The 22,471-nt window shown below is 39.9% G+C and overlaps 3 protein-coding genes across 5 annotated transcripts; 1 reads left to right on the plus strand and 2 right to left on the minus strand.

Moving 5' to 3' along the window:
• Positions 1 to 1,444: 1,444 nt before the first annotated feature.
• On the plus strand, positions 1,445 to 17,663 carry LOC108045980 (protein bark beetle). 3 transcript variants are annotated; one of them, XM_044459515.1, is made up of 13 exons: positions 1,446 to 1,604; positions 4,830 to 5,436; positions 7,614 to 7,792; positions 7,854 to 11,907; positions 11,970 to 14,175; positions 14,238 to 14,449; positions 14,511 to 14,866; positions 14,926 to 15,051; positions 15,256 to 15,279; positions 15,344 to 15,441; positions 15,504 to 15,874; positions 15,938 to 16,162; positions 16,265 to 17,663. In XM_044459515.1, exons 2-13 carry the CDS (start codon positions 4,954 to 4,956, stop codon positions 17,306 to 17,308), a joined length of 9,378 nt encoding a protein of 3,125 aa, XP_044315450.1. In that variant the 5' UTR covers positions 1,446 to 1,604; positions 4,830 to 4,953; the 3' UTR covers positions 17,309 to 17,663. The 3 variants fall into 3 exon arrangements, with proteins under 3 accessions (XP_044315452.1, XP_044315450.1, XP_044315451.1); XM_044459516.1 differs by lacking the exon at positions 1,446 to 1,604 and adding an exon at positions 4,303 to 4,399; XM_044459517.1 differs by lacking the exon at positions 15,256 to 15,279 and having other exon boundaries at positions 1,445 to 1,604.
• Positions 17,664 to 17,741: 78 nt separating this feature from the next.
• Positions 17,742 to 18,775, minus strand: LOC108045974 (angiopoietin-related protein 6-like). The gene is made up of 3 exons (XM_044459413.1): positions 18,562 to 18,775; positions 17,936 to 18,499; positions 17,742 to 17,880 (listed from the first exon to the last, which is right to left on the minus strand). Exons 1-3 carry the CDS (start codon positions 18,693 to 18,695, stop codon positions 17,742 to 17,744), a joined length of 837 nt encoding a protein of 278 aa, XP_044315348.1. The 5' UTR covers positions 18,696 to 18,775.
• Positions 18,776 to 19,685: 910 nt separating this feature from the next.
• LOC108045977 (ficolin-2-like) lies at positions 19,686 to 20,823 on the minus strand. The gene is made up of 3 exons (XM_017125486.1): positions 20,691 to 20,823; positions 20,046 to 20,627; positions 19,686 to 19,908 (listed from the first exon to the last, which is right to left on the minus strand). Exons 2-3 carry the CDS (start codon positions 20,342 to 20,344, stop codon positions 19,779 to 19,781), a joined length of 429 nt encoding a protein of 142 aa, XP_016980975.1. The 5' UTR covers positions 20,345 to 20,627; positions 20,691 to 20,823; the 3' UTR covers positions 19,686 to 19,778.
• Between the last annotated feature and the right edge of the window lie 1,648 nt (positions 20,824 to 22,471).

A 22,471-nucleotide genomic window follows, 5' to 3' on the forward strand; every position in this document is an offset into this window, starting at 1 on the left:
AATCAATGCGGGGCATTCTGTCTTGCCGCTCAGAGACCTCTTTTCGATCACAACCAGCAAGTTCTGGAGCAGTTAAAACTAATTTCTGCAGCTTTAAATGAAAGTCTGAAGGTTCAACAAGATAATCAGGCAAATATCGAAAGCCTACGAAAAGAAACCCAGTTGAAGCTGGACCAAATTCAAAAAGAATCATTTTCGGAGCGGAAAATTATAGAGGAAAAGCGCGATAGTGATGAAGCAACTGTTGAACAAACAACAAGGGTTCCACCAGGATTTGAGCAACTCGGATCAAGATATTTCTATATCGAAGAAAATATTACCAAAAATTGGACTGATGCTGAAATCGCCTGTCGCGAAAAGGGAGGTCATCTAGCGGCATTCCAAAATAGTATGGAGTTTTTCACCATCGCACCAAAACTCAAAGCATCCCATTATTGGCTGGGCATCAATGATCGTGAGAAAACGGGCGAGTTTGTATCTGTGGCTTCAAGCAAGAAAGCATCATATTTGAAATTTGTTTCGTTACAATTTGGTAAACACACAAATGAAAACTGCGTTTCCATGTATCAAAAATTCTTCATGTTAAAAAGTCTTTGTGGAAAGGGTATGCGATTTATTTGCCAGTCGGACGATGAAATTTAAAAAAACTGGAAATAATAAAATCTAAATATTTTAATATTCAAAAGCAACAAAAGAGAGGCAAGAGTAAATTTAACCAAAATTTTAAACGCCAAATAAATAAATTAATATTGTCCAATATTTGTATTTATAAATGCTTATGACGTGGGACTTAAATTAAATGTACTTATATATGTATATATTTTTTGATAAATAAGAAAAAAGTTAAGATGCCCCATGAACAGAAACAAACATTATTTATTGTTATTATGTTACATTATGTTACATTTTAAGCTTAAAGCTACTTATAATTTACAAAAGAAAATTTTCCTTCGTCAGAAATTCGAATAAAACATATAAAATTACAAAGCAATACAAAAAATTATTTTAAAATTTATTCCATTAGTTTTCTAAGCGCAAGGAAAATGTAAGTGATATTTTATTCCTTTGATATTAATAGCCAATTTCGAACTTCTGTAACATTTGGCTGTGGCTCAACAGATCCACAAGCCACCCACAAGATCGCCGACTGTTAACCGGTTACCAACAGCAACAGGTCAAGAATCCAATCTGTTTTGTGGCTGGAACCCGGAGCTTTTGCCAATGCACTGGCCACTTTTAGCATTTCGGCCAAGGTAACTGAGAGCGTGGTGCCAACTGACATTTCGCCCGCCTGCAAACCGAAAGCCGAAAACCGAAAGCTTCTCCGGGCTTTTGGTCGATACCAGATGGGCTCACTTGGCCACTTTGGATGACGGCTCCTCCTCTCTTACGAACTCAGTGCGCTCAGTAGCGCTCAGCGTTCAGTTCTGTTCAGTTTCGAGTGTTATTATTCCCCAGTTCGGTTCAGAAGGTGTTCGATGTTGGACGTGTGCGCTTGATCCGGGAAAACATAACGCTTGGCAGCAGTAACTTATTGATCTCAACGGTGCTTTGTTGTTGCTTTTCTTGGCTGTCACGTATACGTACAGTCGGTTCTTCAGAGTGTGAGTGATCGCTGACTGACCGCGCCTTAAATGCAAAAAGCGTCGCTTCTAAAAAGCTAACAAATCTTTTCTTAAACGTTCGAAATAATATATTCTACGATATAACCCAATATCTTCAATAAAGTAGTGGATGAATTAAATGTTTTATAGAAAAACCAACAGTGAAAACCCAAAGCTTTGGACCAAAAAGTGAGGTTGTGTTGGTGGTAGCACCAAAAAAGTATTACCAAACACACCAATACCTGTGAAAAACCAAGTGGAGTACACAAAGAAAACATACAAGACGCGCATTAAGTTTCGGCTTAAAAGAGTTGAAATTCTGGAGTGGAAGAATCATATTTATAACGTTGTTCCACTAAAAAAAGGTGGTTTAAGTGATAATGGTCGATTTATGATTCAACTAAAAAATGCGGAAATAGTTAAATATATGAGTTAGGATTGTAATATTTTTCAAGAGTGAGAAGTAGATTTTTCTGATAAATATTTGAGCGAAAAGAAATTCAGCGGAGTATAAAGATTGGATCCGAAAATTCTGTTAGCTGTTGCTCTGTTTCTTCCCATTTTTGCACGCTTTCTTGGCAGCAACTAATTGCCCCATCTATGGCAATTTTTTCCTTTATTTTTTTGCGTTGGTTTGTGGTCAATAAACTGCAACTGCAACTTTTAAGTTGGTGCGTTCAGCGATCTGCAACGTTGGTTGCACTTGCTCAGTACCGCTGCGCTCCCTTTTATCCCCTCGTTATAGACAGGTTGTTCCCTTTATTCCAGTTCCTCTCGTAGTTCCTCTGTTACTTCCGTTCCTCATTACTCATTCGACCGGCAATTGAATATAGAAGCCGATGACGCGTTGCCATTCTGGTTACAAAAAGTCGGTAAGAACCGCGTTGAAAAAGTGAATTAAAAGAACATTTTCGCATACGTAAGAGGAAGTGGGGTATTATCAATCATTTGGCGTAGATAAGAATAGGCAAAACAAAGACAAACGATATCCCCAGTGCATTATAAAATACAAAAGATAAAGGTAAAAAAAGCAACAAGTTCAAAGACTCTGCACGTCATAGTTGATTTTAACTTAATAATTTTTTTTAAATTAATTTAGCTTTCACCATACATTTGAAATTATTTTAAAGTATATCTTTCCATGCTGTTAAAGTTTGGGTATAATTTTTGCTGACATATGAAATATCATTCACATAAAATGGAAATGCACGGCTTGCTGGTCAAGCTAATTAACATTTCAACGTGGTGAGCATCATCAATGACAATCTGTGAGATAGAAATACGTACGTAGAGAAGCGAAGAGGGTTGTATTAGTCATCTGAGATTATTAAAGCCGGCATATGACTAACGAATTCTAGATATTTACATCCAAACAAATTGGACAATAACATGACCTCAAACGACCATAAAATTACGTAGACAATTGGCATTATTCTACCAATTTTAGTTCATCGGGTTGTTGAACTCGTTGGTAGAACGGAAACTAAATTAAATTGCTGTAAAATTGACCAAAACACAGCTGCACAGCGGGAAAACCCTTTCACATTAGTGAACCATTAAGAGAAAGCTTAATTAATCTAGAACTCTGCTGTGGGAATGGAACTACAGTGATTTTGAAAGGTTAAAAATGTACAATATTTTATTAACGCATTTGCAAACCTTTAATAGATGACTTGTCCTTCTTATCTAATCATTTTAATTTTATTAAGTTATTTTAGACCATTTTATGAACTTCTTACGATATAGAAACAAAGAAAATGACAAATGTGCACGTACTCTTATAATGTCAACATTATATTTATAACATTATATATATGTCATTTGCTATAGATAAAGTTAAAAGATGTTTTAAGCCTAAAAAAGCGCAACTTTAAACAGCTCTAAAGTTAATAAACCCATAAAAAGGCAGACAATAAACTTTTGAATGCACTTCAAATGCAGTCACGGCAACCACAAAAACAACAACCAGCGTTGCAGTTGAGTCACATCCATCGACCGCCAGATACAAGATACAATCCACACACGCACCGTTGCCCCTGCTCCCCCCAAAACCCCACCCATAAAGCTACTTTGCATATTCGATAAATTTAAAATGCTGGTTATCAAGAATGTTGGGGGTGCACTCAAAGAAATTTTAGAAGTTAATAGTAAATTAAGTTACTTTTATATTCAGTTACATTTAAATAAAATAAAGTATCAATTTTCCGAGTTCAAAACTCATATGAAAACCAAATCAATAATTATTTTTTGTAGTTTGTTTTGGTGATCCTCATTTTGTGAAATTTCGCTCCGTGTAAAGTGAGGGTGGGGGAAAGTTTTGGTAAAGCCGATAAGTCGAAGGTGGAAATGCTTTCTTCTTTCTTTTTACTACGCACACGTAACCGAAGGAAAAATAAAGAAAACTTGGAAAAACACGAACTTGCGGTGCGTGCGTCGCTCTCTTTCTCTCGCTCCCTCTCTCTATCTTGCATGAATGAAATGCCTACACTTTTACAGTTATTTTACTAAAGTGGGGGAATTCCAGCAACAACTCCCCAATATTTAACATATTGTTGTTTGTTTGCCTCTTTTCTTTTGTTTTTGTTGTTCGTCGCCCTCTCTTTTTCTCTCAACCGCTCTTTTAATCGCACTATCTCGCTCTTTCTGTGAGTAATGCAACACACTAAACCCTCTCGGTTTTTCAGTCGTTGCTAACGGTTCTTTGCGTATGGACGTGTTTCGAATAGGGAAAATAAAAGAGTTAACAAATAAAGAAAATTCTAAAAGCTGATATTGGCTTGTGTGTGTGTGTTTTGGTAGGAGTTCCGTTGTTGTTTTTTCGGTTATTTTTTGGGCCCATTCTAGCGGCTTATCAGAAAAGTTTGTTAACAAAGAAACCCACCGAAAATCTCATGTTTTGGTTGGGAAATCTCAAGATAATTGTGGTTGTGATGTTGAAAAAACAAAGAAGTGAACAATAAATGAACAGTGTGTTAAAGTAGGAAATTTTACCTAAAACAATGAATGATGAAAATAAACAACTTAAAAGATAAAATAAAATTATCTGTAAAATCTGATAAACAATAATATGTGCGAAATATAAACTTGAACTGAGACATTTAAAGAAGTGCACCACATAAACTATAACTACAAAACCTAATCATTTAATAAAATTAACAAAAAGAGCCTCTAAATCTGATCTTAAGTCTAATTTAATTCTACATTCAATCCGTTTCCTTTCTCCAGCTGTTTAATAATCACGAAACTGCCATGGCGAATGTGTAATAAAACACCCTAGTGAAGTAATTAATTAAAAGAAAAGCAAACCAAATTTAACGACAACGAAAAGTGATACGAAAACGATGCACAAATGAAGCTGCAACGACATAAAACCAACTGCCAACGAAAAAGCAAAGAACCCAGGGATCCAAAATGGGTCAGCATATGTTTATGGGCGGTCGTAACGCTGATTTTTTCGACCCACTTGGCACAGGGCCAAGCCAGTCCCGAAACAGAGGGCTCCAAAGAGGTGGAACTGCTGCAGGATAATGACATCGAGTTCGCCAGTCTCGATGGCGCCACCCAGCTTTTGCCAGCAACCCGACACTCCGGCGCAGACGTCACCGTGGCGCCACCGACATCCCCTTCCCCGATGACGTCATCGTCCTCCTACACCGAACTGCAAGGCGGGGAAATCCTCAGCGAACGAATCCTTCGGCGCAGCGAAAGTCCTTATTTGGCACGCGAGGACCTCGAGGTGTTAAGGGGAGCCCGATTGACCATCGAGCCGGGAGTTACCATCGAATTTGCCCCCACCAAAGGACTGAAAATCAGCGGCGTCCTGCAGGCGGTGGTAAGTTGGAAAAACAACCTAATGGGGAAAATTCATTATGGGGCACATGAAAAGCTCGGAGTAACTTGAGTATGATTGACGGACGTGAAACCTTAAATGGATGGATTACTAAGAACTGGGGTGAAAAAATAATGCTTTAAGAAAGTTAGCTTTGAAAATACTTGTACACTGGCTTGTGCAAGAAAAAATAACTAACATTTCATATGGTTTTAATTGTTAAAATAATCTATATCTCAAAAAGGAGCTATCAATTAATAATTCTTAAATGCGTAATCAGATAATATTCAGATGACATTGTTTAAAAGAACTTGGCTTTATAGTATTTTTTTTTTTGCAAATAAATAAAAGTTAAATATTTACAGGGTAGTTTCATTGTGGAATCACTTTTTTTGGCCTACACCTGTAGACGTTTTGCGAATGATTAAGCGGCACCTGTTGCTATCAGCCGTCGAGGGTCCACTATGAGTAATCTTACTGATAGATAAGCCCATACAAAAGTTTCGTACTGAAGTTCTCTCATTGTTGACTTTATAGCAGCGATAAGATTGCGACTGACTGATTTGTACATCGTTGAGAGAGGTAGAGAGATACTATATACATATATATTAGCAGAGTTTGAGATCCATATGGAGGACATATTACTACACGCGGTATGTGGCGGTAGGTTAGGGCCTGCTCAATCTTTAACCCCATAATTGGGTCAGCCAAGTTCAGTTGACTTCCTCTCAATTATGCCGTGCACTTTGCATGTTCCGCTCTGTTCTTCTGTAGCTTCTATAGTCAGTTAATCAGCGGTCAAGGGGTCACCGAGGGTTAATTAGATTTAAGTGAATGTCGGAGTCGCATAATTGACGATTCCACAAACCGAAAGGGAAATGATTAAATTAGCTTTGTCAAACTCTTAAGCCAGTTCTAAGCCTTTCAATATGTTTGTGTTACACTTATTTTTATTTTATGTAAAACACCCGTGAGTCATGTGAATTAGAGGGTTAAGAGTTCACAACGACTTGCTGTTAATTAAATAAAACTGTTCTGCGGGAGTGGGCGGCTTTTCGTCTCGAGATCTTCGCAGCATAGGTGTTAATTGATGTCCCAATTGGTTTAAAATTATATATACTATGTATTCTTCATGTCGATTTTCATTGGCAAACGAAGGCCAAAGGCGAGAAGATATCATAATTGAAAACAAAAATAATTGCATGCTTCGTGAGAGAAACCAAGTCAAAGTAAAAAGAGTAAACACAAAAGAAAAGTGTAGTAAGAAAATAATTAGGTATAACAATTTTAATCCCAAATGAATTGTTATCATTTATTACTTTCTATAAAAAGATCTTAGAAAACATTAAAATTATTGATAAAAATTAAATTGTATTGTATGAAATAAAAAACGTGTTTAAATTGTTTTTATGACTATTCTTAAAATTATTGACCAAGTATAAAGTTTAATTTAAAGGCGATTTATTTAATTCCAGTTTACTATGAATTTAGCTGCAAGTTCACAATTTTCCAACCAAAAGTTGTCATTACTTATGTAAAGACTTGTAAAAAGGTGACCCACAATTGGACTTCCAGATTCCATAACTTCAATTTTTTGACTTTTGAATGATAGTCATTATTTTTGTAATAGCTGCATGGGTTTATTTACTTTGGCTTAGCTTCCTTTCCTGTTTTGTATGAAATTCAAACAATTATGTTTTATAGCTTCAACAAATAAATTGTATAGTTGCGAGAGTTCTAAAACTGCTGCTGGCCCAAATATTCTTGTTTTGAATATATATGCTTATCAGTATAGCATTTTATCTGGAAAAAATATATCTGGTTTATATCGGCGAAGTGTTCGAGTGTGTTCGAGGGAAATCAAGTTGAATACATTTTAAAATTTTTTTATACAAAACTCAAGAAAAAGTTGGACCCGTCGCCGACGTGAACGATAACCAGGCACTGTTTGACCTAGCTAAATTATTGCAAGCACTGAAAGATAACCCATATACATAGATGTGTACATTTTTGATTAAATTATTATCGGATTTCACTGTATAATCTTGGACTTTTGAATAAGCCGTTTGGCAAAAAAATCAGGAAGTCGAAATCGTTCTTTGATTGGCTTTTGTGATTTCCAAAAAAACGTATTTTATTATTATTCAACCCACTAAAGTTCCCCAATACCATATATTTAGGGCACGCCAACCTCAAGGATTGTTCTGAAGTCCCAGAGTAACACGGCCAACTACAAATTAGAACTGCCCGATGACCAGGAGAAGGGCATACGACTAGTGGATGGACCCACTCCAGTCGAAGGAAGACTGCAGCTTTTCCACAAGGGAGCTTGGCGATCCGTCTGCTCCAATTCGAGAAAGTAAGTGACTGATGGGCCTGAAAAAATCTGATAAATATATAATGTGTTTCCCCCCCAACAGTTGGACTTTGACGGACTATGGAGTGGCCTGTAAGCAACTGGGCTACAGGGGCGGTCGATTCTGGAACTGGGTTGAGCGAACGGCAGGGTATTACCCTCGTCTTCTATACGAACAGCCTAAGTGTAAAGGTGGCGAAAACAATCTCCAAGACTGCGCTTGGACCTCCCGTCAAATGGGAGCTGGTGCCTGCGATTATCACAATGATCTGGGAATCCAATGCCTGCCCGTGCATTCCGAGCCCTTGGGCCATTGGCGTGGCATATATTTCGATAATGCCCCATCCACGAAGGCTCTGGGCAGGGATAATATCGTTTATGCGGCTCAGTCGGAGTCCCGGCTCAAATACGTGGATATCATTAGGGCAGGAAGTGGCCCCGGCTTCAGTGCCAAGTCGGCAGTGGAAGTCCAGGGCTTGCCACCCCAAATGGAGCATGTGGTGATCAGTCATTCGGCCTACACGGGATTCAATAGCACGCGACCATGGGCAGGATTCCAGTTGCAGAATGTTACCGTGAGGAAATGCAATGGCATTGGGGTTTTCGTGAACTCCAGTCAGGGAGCAGTGCAGCTGGATGGCTGTTCCATAGTTGATAATGCCGGCGATGGAATCAAATATGTGGGACACGACTTGAGGGGTTCGGAGAGGAAAGATCGTGCCAGCATATATGATTTCTGCACTCTACCCACAACTTCCGGCCAAACCTATCCCATCTCGCTGTCCTTCACCCAGAAATATTACGCGGGCTCTGACAAAGAGTGCGGCAAGTATTTCTTCACAAGACCAGGATATCTGCTAACCCTCCATTTCGAGCACTTTGTCCTGATGCAAAACGAAACGGCCACAGTGGAAATCTACGATGGAGCCTCCACAAACGATCGCCTGCTGTTCGAATGGAAGGCCAGGAATTTCACGAGACCCCAAAGTGTGACCTCCACGAGGGAGAAAATGTTTCTGAGGATAAGAGCTGATGCCAGGCAGGAATTAAATGGCTTCTTCAGGATGACATCCGGCGACTCGGTGGCCTACGATCTGAAGGTAGCCCAGTCCACAGTAGAAGACAATGGAGGTCGTGGCGTGGCCATAGATAATATTAGATCAAAGCTCCATGTGCACAGTAGTTCTGTCTCCGGAAATGGTCATGTGGCCGGTGTTCATGTGACGAGTGGAGCTGGGGATGTGAACATAACCAACTCGAATATAAGCTTTAACAATGGCGCTGGCGTTAATATCACCTATTATGGTGGCAATCGTAATATCTCCAGATCAGCCTTAACCGCCAACAAAGGATATGGCGTAGCCACCTGGCTGAATCACACATCCGACGTAAACCGAATGGAATATATACCCTTCAACCAAACCAGCGTGGTCGAGTACTCGCATATCGATGGGAATCTAGAGACTGGAGTTTTTCACGGCAATTTCTGTCGCCCCATTTGGGTGAACATCACAGGAAACCATTTCAATGGGAGTCAACAGAACGATGTATTCATCGAATCCTGTTACCAAGCCACCGCCAATGGAAAACCCAATATGCAGCTGCAACTTGGCCATAACCAATTTAAATACTCCCAGGCAAACTCTATAAACCTAAGTCCAGCTTTAAATCTGCAGGGAAGAATTGAGTACAACATGTTCCGCTTTGGTTCCTATGGTTGTCTATTCATTAACAACGACTACATATATCCGGAGTTTAATTACTTCCCTGTTAAGTTGATTATACAGAGTAACTACTTTATGAGGAACAGTGGAGTGCATGTGGTTTCTTTGGGCCTATCGCCGTACAGTAGAGCTGAAGTTCAGTACATACTTTTTACGAGGAACTTTGTCAGAGGAAATAATATCACTGAAGCCTTTGGACCCCTAATAGCAGGCTCCGAAGGAAGTGATGGTGCCGGCAGACTAAATCCCCGATCTCGAGTAGCAGCACCCGTGGTCGTGGGTTCGAGTAACATAGACATATTCCGGAATATCCTGCACAATCTAGATTCCATGTACGAAATCGGTTCGCAACTCACTGACCAAAGTAAGATTATCAATGCCACCTGCAATTGGTTGGGACACACGGATGAGAATAAGATATACGCGCGGCTGTTCCATCGCAACGATCGCTATAATCTGGCCAAGATTAGCTATATACCCTACTTGCTGCATAGCTCCAATCCAGGTTCCACTGCCATGATCACGGTTTCCACTGTAGTTCCCCGATTTTTCCACGAGGGAAGCGATATTATTGGTGGCGAAGTCGATGGTCAGGATATGGTGCCGCCAGGAACCTATACGGTTACCAAGGACATCAATATCAGACCTGGTGGCAAACTCATACTCCAGCCCGGTACCACTCTTAAGTTTGAGCCCAGCGTGGGAATGATGGTGGCAGGAAAATTGGAAGCCAGAGGTCGCCGACCCGATGACATACTCTTCACCCTGAAGCGAGAAACGATTATAGGCGAGCACAATGACACAGAAACCATCGACTTGGATGGCGAAACCGAGGCCATAGATATGGAAACGGAAGCAATACCTTCGGATGGTGTGCCCAGGGTTCCAGTTCGATTGGTCGGCGGTGCAGGAGCGAATGAGGGAAGACTTCAGATGTATCTCAAAGGACGATGGGGTACTGTGTGTGATTATGGCTGGAATGTCCTGAACGCAGCCTTGGTTTGCCACCAATTGGGTTACTCCTTGAACCCTCAGGACTGGCGATTGCTTCGCTCGCAGTTACCAAATGCAGGCACCTCCGAGGACATCTTGGTGGCCAATGTCAGGTGCACGCTTCAGGATCGGGATGTCACCAAATGTCGGGCAGAATATGATTTCGAGAACACCTGCAGTCATGAAAACGATGTGGGTCTGCGGTGTTATGAAGGTGCTTGGGCCGGTATACGGTTCAGTATGTTGGCCGAAAGAGCTGATTTACAATATTTAACGGTGGAGAAGGCCGGACTTTTCGACTACACCACCAATTCCTTTAAGCCGGCCGTTCAAATGGATCACGCCCGTCACAATCTGGAAAATGTGAGAGTGGTTAACAATCTTCAAGACGGTTTGGGCATTGTTTATTCCGATATCTATGCTGGAAAGTCTGTGAACAACATCAAGAACTCCGAGTTCTCGGGCAATAGAGGAAGTGGCATAAGTCTCAAACAACTGGACTTCAGGATCTCGGGATCCATTATTAAAGACAACAAAGGCAGCGGTGTTTCCCACGATGCTGTGATATCTGCATTGGATCAAAAGGAAATTGGTGGATGGTTTAACATGGCCAGGGACTTCAATTCCTATGATACGGACTACGATCCTTATGTTTTGCCCAATGAGATCAGCAATATCGATCTGGGAACCTTCGAACACAAGTACATAAGAACTGAAGAGCTTCTCGGACAAAATATCAATAGGAAAATAGTGGTACAGTGTCCAGCTGGCTATGTCATAGGTATACAGCTCTTGAATCCCATTCACAATCTGTCTTCGGAGAGCATAAATATCCTGAATGCCAGAACAGAGAACACAAGGAGTGATCTGTGGCAAGTTAAAAGAGACTTAACTGTATTCCCCGTTACCAGTAGCAGTTATGGCATTATAATTTATTACGAAAGTGGCTTACAGGCGTTGGGAGGAGCTGTTCTGATGCTGAGCACTGTCACGGCCCCAGTTCAAAATATTAGAAACCGCATTGTCAGTGGAGCTGTGCCCACCCTAACTATCCGATCAACAAAGATACAAAAAAATCTAAGGGGCATCACGGGTATCTACTACAATCGCTATATAGGCGATAATGGGGAGCTATACTTGAGGAAAGCCAACGAATCAATTAAGTTAATCAACTCTGAGCTGAGTTACAACGAACGAGAGGCTGTACTTATTAGGTCGCCATTCTGGGATGTGATCTCCAGTAATTTGTCAGAGATTACCCTTCACATAAATGGTTCTCTGATCACCCAAAATGGACTTGGTATACGACAAATGTCAAAGGATCTGCGATCGTCCAACAATCTCTTCCATTACGTGATACAGGATACTACAGTGGAGCAGAATACTCATGGAGGTTTTCAGGTAAAATCATGACTATACCAGGACCTTAGAATTGTATCTAAACTTTCGTTTCCCTTTTTCAGGTGTCTCTTCCATATGTGTGGCAATACAACGAGAACTTCACCCACTCGATTTACTTTGGCAACAGCACTTGGCAGAGAAATCGCGACTTCCGCATCTCCATTTCCGGGCATTACACGGTCTTCAATATAACGTCCAATGTTTTTAGGGAGAATAATTGCCCTGGAGCTCTGATATCTCTCGATGGAATGGAAAAGCGGCTTCGTTTCGACAACAATCGCTTTGAATCGAATAATGCCAAGTTTGTGCTGCTCTTCAAAGCGGATTCCCTCAGTGAGATTATCGGACAAGTACCAGCCAGCATTGAATATAATAGCTTCAAGGGAAATAACATTGTAACCATGACCGCAAACTATAGAAACCAATACATGAAAGCTGCCAGGAGAATAAGGAAACAACATAAGATTCCATCCTCAGTGATCCGATTGGATGGTGTTCAGAATGTTCGACTGTATCGCAATCTTATATCCGAAAATGAAATGGACTATAACCTTGTGGCAGGAGTGAGATCGGCCAGATTGAACAACTACTTTGAGGCTAGAGAAAATTGGTGGGGCACCAAAGATACCGCTTTCATAGAGGCTAAGATATTCGACTTCGACAATTGGAACGATCACGCTGATGTCATTTATCAACCATTCCTCATCGAAGATAGTTTCGATGCCAGTGTATCAGTGGTTGTCCCCTTCAATCAAGATCAGGAGATAGATCTGTTAGCCTACAGAGGTGGCAGGGTGTACAAGGACTTGGTATTGAAGAAACAGAGTACACCCTACTATATATCGTCGGATATTACGGTGATGCCCGGCAAAACATTGACCATAAGCCATGGTGTCACAATGGAATTCGAGCCCAATGTGGGAATACTGGTTTTGGGCACCCTAGTGGCCGTTGGCTACAAGGAATCGCCTATTGTAATGAGACCCTTTAGAAATGCCACCCGGGAATCTCTGATTGATGCTCAGCCCAAGAAACGCGCCCTGGAGGACATGAGTGCTCCGCTGACCGAATTCGATTCCATAAGACTGTGTACCAGTGCCAATAACTGCACAGGAGATGCCGATGCATTGTTGGGTTTGAACGAGGGATTTCTGGAGTACTTCAATCACACCACTCTTCAGTGGGTTCCCATTTGCGACAGCAGATTCACAGAGCGGAATGCCCAAGTCGTGTGTCGAGAACTGGGCTACGATCCCCTGAATGTTTACTATGGCCACGATCGGAGGATCGAGTTCCACACGAATTCCCTGACCCGAATTTGGTCATGGGTGCAACCATTGGAGTGCCGAGGTGACGAGGACACAATGGAGGATTGTGCCGAGCGTTTGAATGGCCAACTCTATGGCCATCGACACGAGTGCCGTTGGGATGATGCGTTCGTATTTGTCAGCTGTAACAGCGTGGCCGATGATGAAATTTATTGGGGTGGCATAAGGTTTGCGAACTCGAAGTTCGAGGAAATCCAGTACGAGCATCGCTTGCACAACACAAGATCTCATGCGAGGTTGCCCTTGAGGGAAAGCCAGTTGGAGTTTGTGCGGATTGAACAGGCCGGCATACTGCATAATCACAAGGCAGCCGCCATTCAAGCCATACACAAGAACCCGTCAATAACCTCGGTGAGCATTGAGAACTCTGCCAATCATGGCATAAATCTGATAGCTCCCAGTGGTAAATTGAATTTGAACCACCTGAACATTAATAAAACATTGGGAACTGGAATCAGCATTGTATCCTTGAGTGGCGAAGGTCGCGATAGCGATGAGTCTAGTTTTTCTCCCCTCAAGAAATTAGATCTCCCATATAAACTGTTTTCCCTGGTGGACATATGCGATCCCCAAAAGGTGCTGACCATCGAAGAGCGCATGGTGATCTACTACAAATACGATAATAACCCCGTAAACTGTGTGAAGATCTTTACCTCCGCCTTTCGAGCTAAACCAATTGGTTTCAGATTGCTACAATCCAATCTATTTAATCACTCTAAGCTTTATGGCAGAACCGATTTTCTAAAACTATACGACGGCGATATCTACAATGTGACTGCCACATATTTGGGCAAAATCGAATCTGATTCGGACAATCAAAGGTCGTTCTTCAAGACGAAGGGCCCAACGATGAGTCTTCAATTGGTGGCCAGTGGTGCTCCCGAAACGCATGGTTTTATAGCTGAGGTCGTTACAGTTCCCATTTCCACTTTGGGTCAATGTGAGTTAATCTTAAATTAATCTCCCATTTAAATAAAATTAAATCTTAAAATCATGTTACAGATCGCGATGCTTTGCATAATATTACGGATACTCATATCTCAGGTGCGATAAAAGGGGCGGTGGCCTACTCTTCTGCGGGTGAGGTCACGCCCACTTTGACTTTAATAGGAAATCGGATAGAAAAGAATTGCCTTCAATTGTATGGCAACTTCTCAACCTGCTCTTCAGCTTTGAATTTGGATGTGCAGAACATGAACTCTTTGTATTTTATGGTAAATAGCAATAGAAGAAACGGAGTTCTCAATATTAATTATTTTCTTTTCATTTCGTCAGAACAACCTGATCACAGAAAATCAAGGAGGCTTGAGAATCCGTGCTGATTCCCGAGGTTCCGCCACCTCACTTCGAGGCTTCGTTCATCACAACCTATTTATGAGGAATCACAATCGTCCTGCTCTCTACGTGGAAGGACGACAATCATCGCCGTATCAGGAAGTAGAGCTCTATCGCAATTACTTTGCCCAAAATATGGCTGGCTACGAGGATGTGATCCGGTTGTGCCAAGTGGTGTCCAACTTCAGCTATAACTATGTGCACAGCAATGTGGGAGGAAGAATTATGGAGGTTTCTGGCTTCGAAAAGGTGCGACTGCAGATCTACCAAACCACGGCTCACAATGGTTTTTATAGGTAGGTCTTCCTTTTGTAAAACAGATACGTTTTTCTAATACGAAGTCAACGATTTTTAGGAATTTTGCCACCAACTGGATGACCCGGGCAACAATTGTGGCCGGAACAGCGGGTCAGCAATATGTGGATAATATTTTCGAGAATTACGAAAACGATTATGAGCTGCTAACCGTCAATAATTCCATGTAAATATTATTCCTATTTTTATAAAAAAATATTAGAAACTGCGCAGAAAAAATCCAGAATAAGTAGTACTTTAATAACTATGATGTTTTTCTGTGGAGAAACTTTTTCAAACCTTTTAACTCATAATCTTACCTTATAAACTGTTCATGGGAATCTAATTTTTACTCTATTTTTTCTATTTCCTACAATTATCCTTCATGTAGTTTGAGTTTTGACTATGAAAACAGGTAAGATAAAATTTAAGACATAATCAACACAAAGCTTTTATTAATTTTACAAATCTTCAACTAGGTCCTTTGAAACCTGGAGCTCAAAGATCGATGCTCGCCACAATTATTGGAGCTATAACAACACAATATCAGTGCAGTCTCGTATCAGAGATAAGTCCGGTGAGCTTTTATATAACTAAACAGTTTGTATGAACATTATAAAACTTCGAGAATTTCAACAGATGATCCCATGTTATTGGAGGTCTTGGCCGTGCCCTTCCAAATGAACAATGAAACTATCCTGGATGGTAAATGCCCTCCAGGATGGGCTCTTGTTCACGACACCTGTTTCATCTACGTGGGAGCTCCCATGACCTTCCATGAGGCTCGTGATTTCTGTCGTTCGGAAAACTCCACAATGCCTTTCATTCGCACGGACAAGACTACTTTGTGGAAGTATCTTCAAAGTCAAATGAGGCACATGAAGTATCCGGATAAGGTTTGGATTCAGGACTACAATCACATCGAACGCTGTACTAGTTTCGTATTTGGGGAGATCGAACTGGAGGATTGCAGCAAGGAGCGCGGTTTCATATGCGAAATGGATCCTAGGGTAAGATATTGTAAAACTAATTTACAGAAACTAAACACTTGTTAATGAACCACATCTTTCCAGGTCATCATTGATCCCTTGTCTTGGCGTGCAGACATCTTTGCCATCAGTATTATCTCAGCCTTTGTCCTTGCCATTATCCTGCTGATCCTGGTGGCCTTCTGCTGGTTCGCCAAGTCGAAACATCGTCATGTCCAACGACTCCAGCGAAGAAACAGCATTCGTCAAAGCTTACGAAGCTTGAACAGCATCGATCCGCAGGGATCCCTTCGCAGAAGACCCAATTATGTATGATTTGCTTTTGATTTTATTAGTTCTTGATTTTTATTTGATTTTTATCTTTATTTGTACTCCATTTTATGTTGTTTCTTGGGGCTCATCGATATCCAGAACATGTCCAGCAATGGAACATTGTCGAAGAGTCAGGACTACAAGCAGATGGTGGCCAATGGTTCCATTGATTCCATGGACAAGAGTGTGCTGAGTTCGGAGGCTGGAAGCTTTGAGGGCTACGAGCCGAAGCCCCACTACAACGAGTATGTGAATCAGAATGCCTTGAGACAAGTTCAGCCCGCACAAGATCATCAGAGTCACAAGGTGGCCACCATTTCCAAGGCGAGTGGCCATCGGGCGAGAGCTGCTGCCGCTGCAGCTGCCGCCTTGGAACCCGATGCCTTTGAGCTGAGCTACCGGAACGAGGGATTCCGGGACAACTCCACCTACGGCGGAGGGACCCGGGCCAATTCCATAAGCACCAGTGTGGCAGAGGACACGCCAATCATACATCACACAGACCAGGAGGTCGACGAGGGTGGTTCCGACTACTATGGCAATGCCAGTACCCTACCACTTCGAACTGAGGGTGGGGGTGGTAGCACAACGGGCGGAAGGCGTGGTCAACCCGGTTTGGCCTTCCTCAGCGAACTCAAACAGAATCTGCCCGAGTACCAGAGAAGTTCCCACAGCAGTTTTATGCCGCAGCGAAGTAGCGGCGAATCCCTGCCCTTCGATCAAAAACTGGATCAATTCAACTACTCCACGGAGTCTTCACTGTACCGTCCAGCGCCTGCGGTACCCAGTCAGCAGGCAACGCCACCGGACATGCGACGTCCGGACTCCTATTATACGGCCGTCAGGAGCAGCAAAGCTCCAGTCTCACATTACCGGACACCGAGGCCACTGGCACAACCACCGGCCGCACCAAAAATGACGCCCTTGGGTGGACCGACGCACGGGCGTCCCAAGACGGTTTACCAAACAGCTTCCGAGGAGTCCTCCCCAACGACCCCCTCACCGCTGACCAATCCGTACCATCGCTCCAAGTCGGAGGCCCTGCTGGAGACAGATTTCGATGGGGATGATGGAACGGGGGGACTGCAGCCCCTGCAAGCTAACGGACGGAGTCACAGTCAGCCCCTGGAAACGGCCATGTGAAGAGTCGTCATCCATTTCATGCTCTAATTTAACACTCACTTGACACTTTCGGCTCTTTGCGGACCTGACCAAACTTTCCTTTCTATAAATTGTAGTTTTGTCAGCTTCCTTTAGGGTTTAAACCACCACAGCTTCGTAGTTTTTAGTTCGCCTTAAATATATATCTTTTTAAAATCGAGATTACGATAGAGAGAGACCAAGAGAGACGAACACGCCCGCCCGTTGTTTTTTTTGTGGTAAACTTAGATCATTCCATCCATTAGCCTTAAGTCTATGTTTAACTATTAACGAAACGAATTAGTTTTAAGTTGTTGTATATAAACAGAAAAATAAAAGAAACAAATTGAATAGATAACACAACAATGTTTTTGTGAAAGAAAATAAAAATAGAAAAATATTCTTTTTTATTAGATAATATTATATTATATTTTTTTCAAGCAGCCGTAGAAAAAGTTGCCGGTCTGATCAGCATTACGGCACGCTTCATCATATCCATGAATTCACCGGTTCTAAATGACGACCAAATTATGCCGTACACACCCTGCATTTCGCCATACATACCACACAAGTCGCTAAAAGAAAAATTATTATATACTCAAACTTTTTTAGATGCTATTCTTTGCCTACCTGTGAAGACAATTGTAGTACCACCAAGCGCCTTGAAAACCCTTTGCACAGTCACCGCGCTCCTTAGTGGTAAACTGCCTGCCGAGGTGATATTCGAGTGAATCGCCGGCGTCCCCAGAAAATGATCCCACCGATTCCAGAGTGTAGTTGTTACTCTCGGGTCCAACTCTAAAGTTATCGTACAACTCGTAGGACTGATTTCCGTAAAAATTCTCCAGGAGGACAAGAAGTTCATGGGGCTCCGATGAAGTCATCGCATGCAGCTTGTCTAAACCAATGAAGAACTCATTGTCCAGCTGGCCAAACCCTTTTTGGTAGTCCTTCCATTCGAGGAAGAAGTCCTGACTTCCGTCGTTTCGTCGAAGAACTGTTGTCCAACCTCCACCGTGACTTTCCTGATCGCAGGTCACCTCAAAGGGGTACGTACTGTACGAGGGCACACGAACCAACAGTTTGCTGCTGTTACGTGACTCGGCGCAGTTGGCAGGATATGTATTGGTCACAAAGGCTTGTAACTTTTTGTCCAAGCCCTCCAAAATTGCCGCCTGTCGTGCTTGCTCCTCACTAGCAGTTCATTCAAAAGTTTTTTAAAATTATAATAACCTTATTTGTATTTAAATATTTACCGCACAGCAGCGACTTCAGATTTCGTTGCCAGAACATCATCACATGTTGTCAAAGAGGTACAAACTTCAGTTCCATTTTCGATGGCTGAAGTATTTAGAATTAGCAGGGAAAATAAAATTCCAAATCGCAACATAACTTGACTATAGCTCTGTGCATACTGAGAAAAAGATCTTACATAGGGTCCATTTTATAGTATTCTAATCTAAACTGTTGTATTTCATTATGTGTTATCCCATTTAAACAATAGAGGAATTAAAATATTTTAGCTAAGCGTACACTGAGCATTTAAATGCTATATCAATGTATAATACATAAGTAAGTTAATTGCACGGTTTGGAAGTCAAGTTGTTCTTCAAATAGAATTAATAAGTTATTTTTAAAATTTAAATATTTGAATTTGAATATTTTGAATATAAATAAATATAAAACTTTTATGTGATTCTTAATAAATATATCGAAATAATTTAGGAACTATATAAAATAGTCCAATATCTTTATTAAATAAAATTAAAAAGAAAACAAACAAAAATACAGTTTAGAACTGTGTAGTCAGAGAAAAAGTGTGCATGAATTTATGGTATCATAACTTTATGTGGCATATTTCATTCTTATCTATTTCGCATAATTTAATTTAAGTAACATACGCTTAAAGAAACAGGCGTTTTTTAAATAAATTGTGTAAGATATTTATATTTTTAAAATTTAATAATAATAAGTTTAATATAATACATAAGTAACATTTGCAACTAAATGAAATATGAAAACTGTATTTGTGATTGTATATTAGCGACATGTAAAGATAAAATAGCCCCTAAATTACTCAATTACTTTTACTTGATGCTTAATGATGTTTGCCTTCCTTGATGTTCCTTGAATTGCAACATCTTGAGTAAGATAACTGGAGAATCTACCGGAAGTACTACAATCTAATATTTTATAATTTATAGAATTTCGAAAAAGGGGATTCCCAATTCTTCGATTCAAAATATCAGCCTAAGTACCAACCAACATAAATAAAATTAAAGCTGAAAGACTGAGAAAAAGCTCTTAACTCTGATGAATCAAAATTATTGGTAATCTTATCTGATTTACCCGCATATATAAAATAAACAACGAAAACTAATACATTGTACACGGCAAGACCTTTTTTCGGTTGAACTTAACAAAGGAAATAACAATTTAAGACATTTTTTTTATTTAAGGTATGCGCTTAAAACTAATTAGAAGAAAACCTTCTCGGCCTTATCATCATGGTGGCTCGTTTTAGATTGTAATTGTTCTTTCCAAATGTTTCCCAAACTATTCCTTGTGCATTATTGTTTTCGCCATATTTACCACACAAGTGACTGGGGGAAAATTAGAATTGTATTAGTTTAAATATAAATATTTAACGAATTTTTTTTAGAGAAATTCTTGAATAATTATATTATATGACACAATAAATCTTATTTTTCAGAAAACTACTGAGTTGTTAAATGCTTACCTTGTATAGCAACTCCGAAAACACCAAGCACCTTTATACAATTCTGCACAGTTCGTATTTAATGTGCCATGGTTCTTACGATCCTTAGTGGTAAATTTCATGCCCACGTGATTATACAGTGAATTCCCGGCATCCCCATGGGATGATCCCACCGATTCTAGAGTGTAGTTGTTAGCCTCGGCCCCGATTTTAAAATTGTCGTACAGCTGGTAGCGATAATCTTCTTTATAACCCTCCAGGAGGACTAGAAGCTCCTGGGGCTCCGATGCAGTCATTGCGTGCAGTTTGTCCATTCCCATGAAAAACTCATTGTCCAGTAGGCCAAATCCGTTTTTGTAGTCCTTCCATTCAAGGAAAAAGTCCTGACTACCATCGTTTCTTCGCAGAAATACCGTCCAGCCCCCACCGTGACTTTTCTGATCGCAGGTCACTTCAAAGGGGGCTTCACTGTACTCGGGGACGCGTATCGTAAGTTTACTTTTAGAAGTCTGAGCGCAGTTTGCTGGGTATAAATTGGGCACACAAAGGTCGAATTTTTTGCCTAAACCTTCTAAAATAATCGCCTGCCGTTTTTGCTCCGCACTAGTAATTTATTTAAAAACAAAAATCGCATAAAACTTCTCAATTTATTCAGAATTTATTTACCGGACAGCAGCAACTTCGGATTTCAAGGCTTTAAGATTATCACAAATGGAAAGGAGAGTACAAACTTCCTTTCCATTTTGACTGGCTGATGTTATTATAAATAATAAGGAAAATAATATTCCGAAACGCAACATGTCTTCACCGCAGCTTATTTAAGACTAAGAAAAAGCACTTTAACGTTCCTTATCAGATTTACTGATTTAAAGATTAATACTTAATACCTTGCCTGTCAATTAAAATAATACTTTTAAACTTTTACGAAAAATGTTTTGAGCAAATACCTTATAAATGATTAAACTATAGACGTCTCTATTGAAAGATTGAACCAACCGAATATACATAAGCAAAGGCAACAGTACGTATAAGTACTATAATTTATATTACTCATACGTAAAGCGTTAAAGTATATTACTCATACGTACTGTTGCCTCAAATATATCCTTCATTTCTCATTTGAAAAATAACATTTTTTTTATACATATCCATATAAGTAGATTATACAAACTTCGACCTAATCTTCTTTCTTGATTTTTAATATCTCTCTCCCTTATTGGAAAGGCAACAGTACGTATGAGTACTTTAAATAATATTATTCATACGTTAAGCTTCAAAGTATATTACTCATACGTTCTGTTGCCTCAAATATATCTTTCAGTTCTCATTCGTAAAATATAATTTTGTTTATACATATCCACACAAGTAGATTATATAAACTTCGACATAATCTTCTTTCTTGATTTTGAATCTCTCTCTCCCTTATTGGAAAGGCAACAGTACGTATGAGTACTTTAAATAATATTATTCATACGTTAAACTTCAAAGTATATTACTCATACGTTCTGTTGCCATAAATATATCTTTCAGTTCTCATTCGAAAAATATATTTTTGTTTATACATATCCACACAAGTAGAGTATAAAAACTTCGACCTAATCTTCTTTCTTGATTTTTAATCTCTCTCTCCCTTATTAGATTAGCAACATTAGTGCTTTAAAGTATATTACTTATACGTAAAGCTTAAAAATATATTACTGATACGTACTGTTGCCTCAAATATATCCTTCAGTTCTTATTCGAAAAATTACCTTTTTGTTTATACATATCCACACAAGTAGAGTATACAAAGTTCGACCTACTCTTTCTTGATTTTTAATCTCTCTCTCCCTTATTGGTTGTTGTTGGTTATCAGCACTCTTCCAAATGAGTTATTGTTGTAACTCAGGATTAAGAAAAATGATATTAAAAGTATATATAAACTGTTAAAATTTTTCATCTTTAATTCATTCAATTTTTTTTTGACAGTGAAATGAGAACCTAATTGGATTCTTTGCGAAAAATGTTTGTTGGGTTTACATTTTATGCAAGGCTCGCAAAAAAGAGAGAGAGAGAGGGCTTGAGAGAGAAATTTGTAATTTTTACTTGCTGGAAGCAGTGTTGCCAACTATTGATGAGCCAACAAAATAAAGTTGAATAATGCTAGGAATCTAAATGTAAAAAAGTTGTAATTTTCTAGTTGATAATTATTATTTACTTATAAATTTTTCGATTATAGCAATGGCAAGTGAATTATGGATTTTAGTTTAAGGATTGACTTTAGCGTAAAAAAGCTACGAAACAGCCGAAGTAAACATACAAACTCCTGGAATTTACCAGACCATAGCTATGCTTAAAATTTTTACAACAATACAGAAAACCCAACTTGAAAAAAACTTCTTAAATTTCTTTCCCGCTTTTTATTTAAAAGAAATTTTTAAATTAGTCTGGAAAAAAATCCAGAAATG

The sequence above is a fragment of the Drosophila rhopaloa genome, unplaced genomic scaffold (assembly GCF_018152115.1).
Source record: "Drosophila rhopaloa isolate 14029-0021.01 unplaced genomic scaffold, ASM1815211v1 contig_2, whole genome shotgun sequence".
NCBI lineage: Eukaryota > Metazoa > Arthropoda > Insecta > Diptera > Drosophilidae > Drosophila > Drosophila rhopaloa.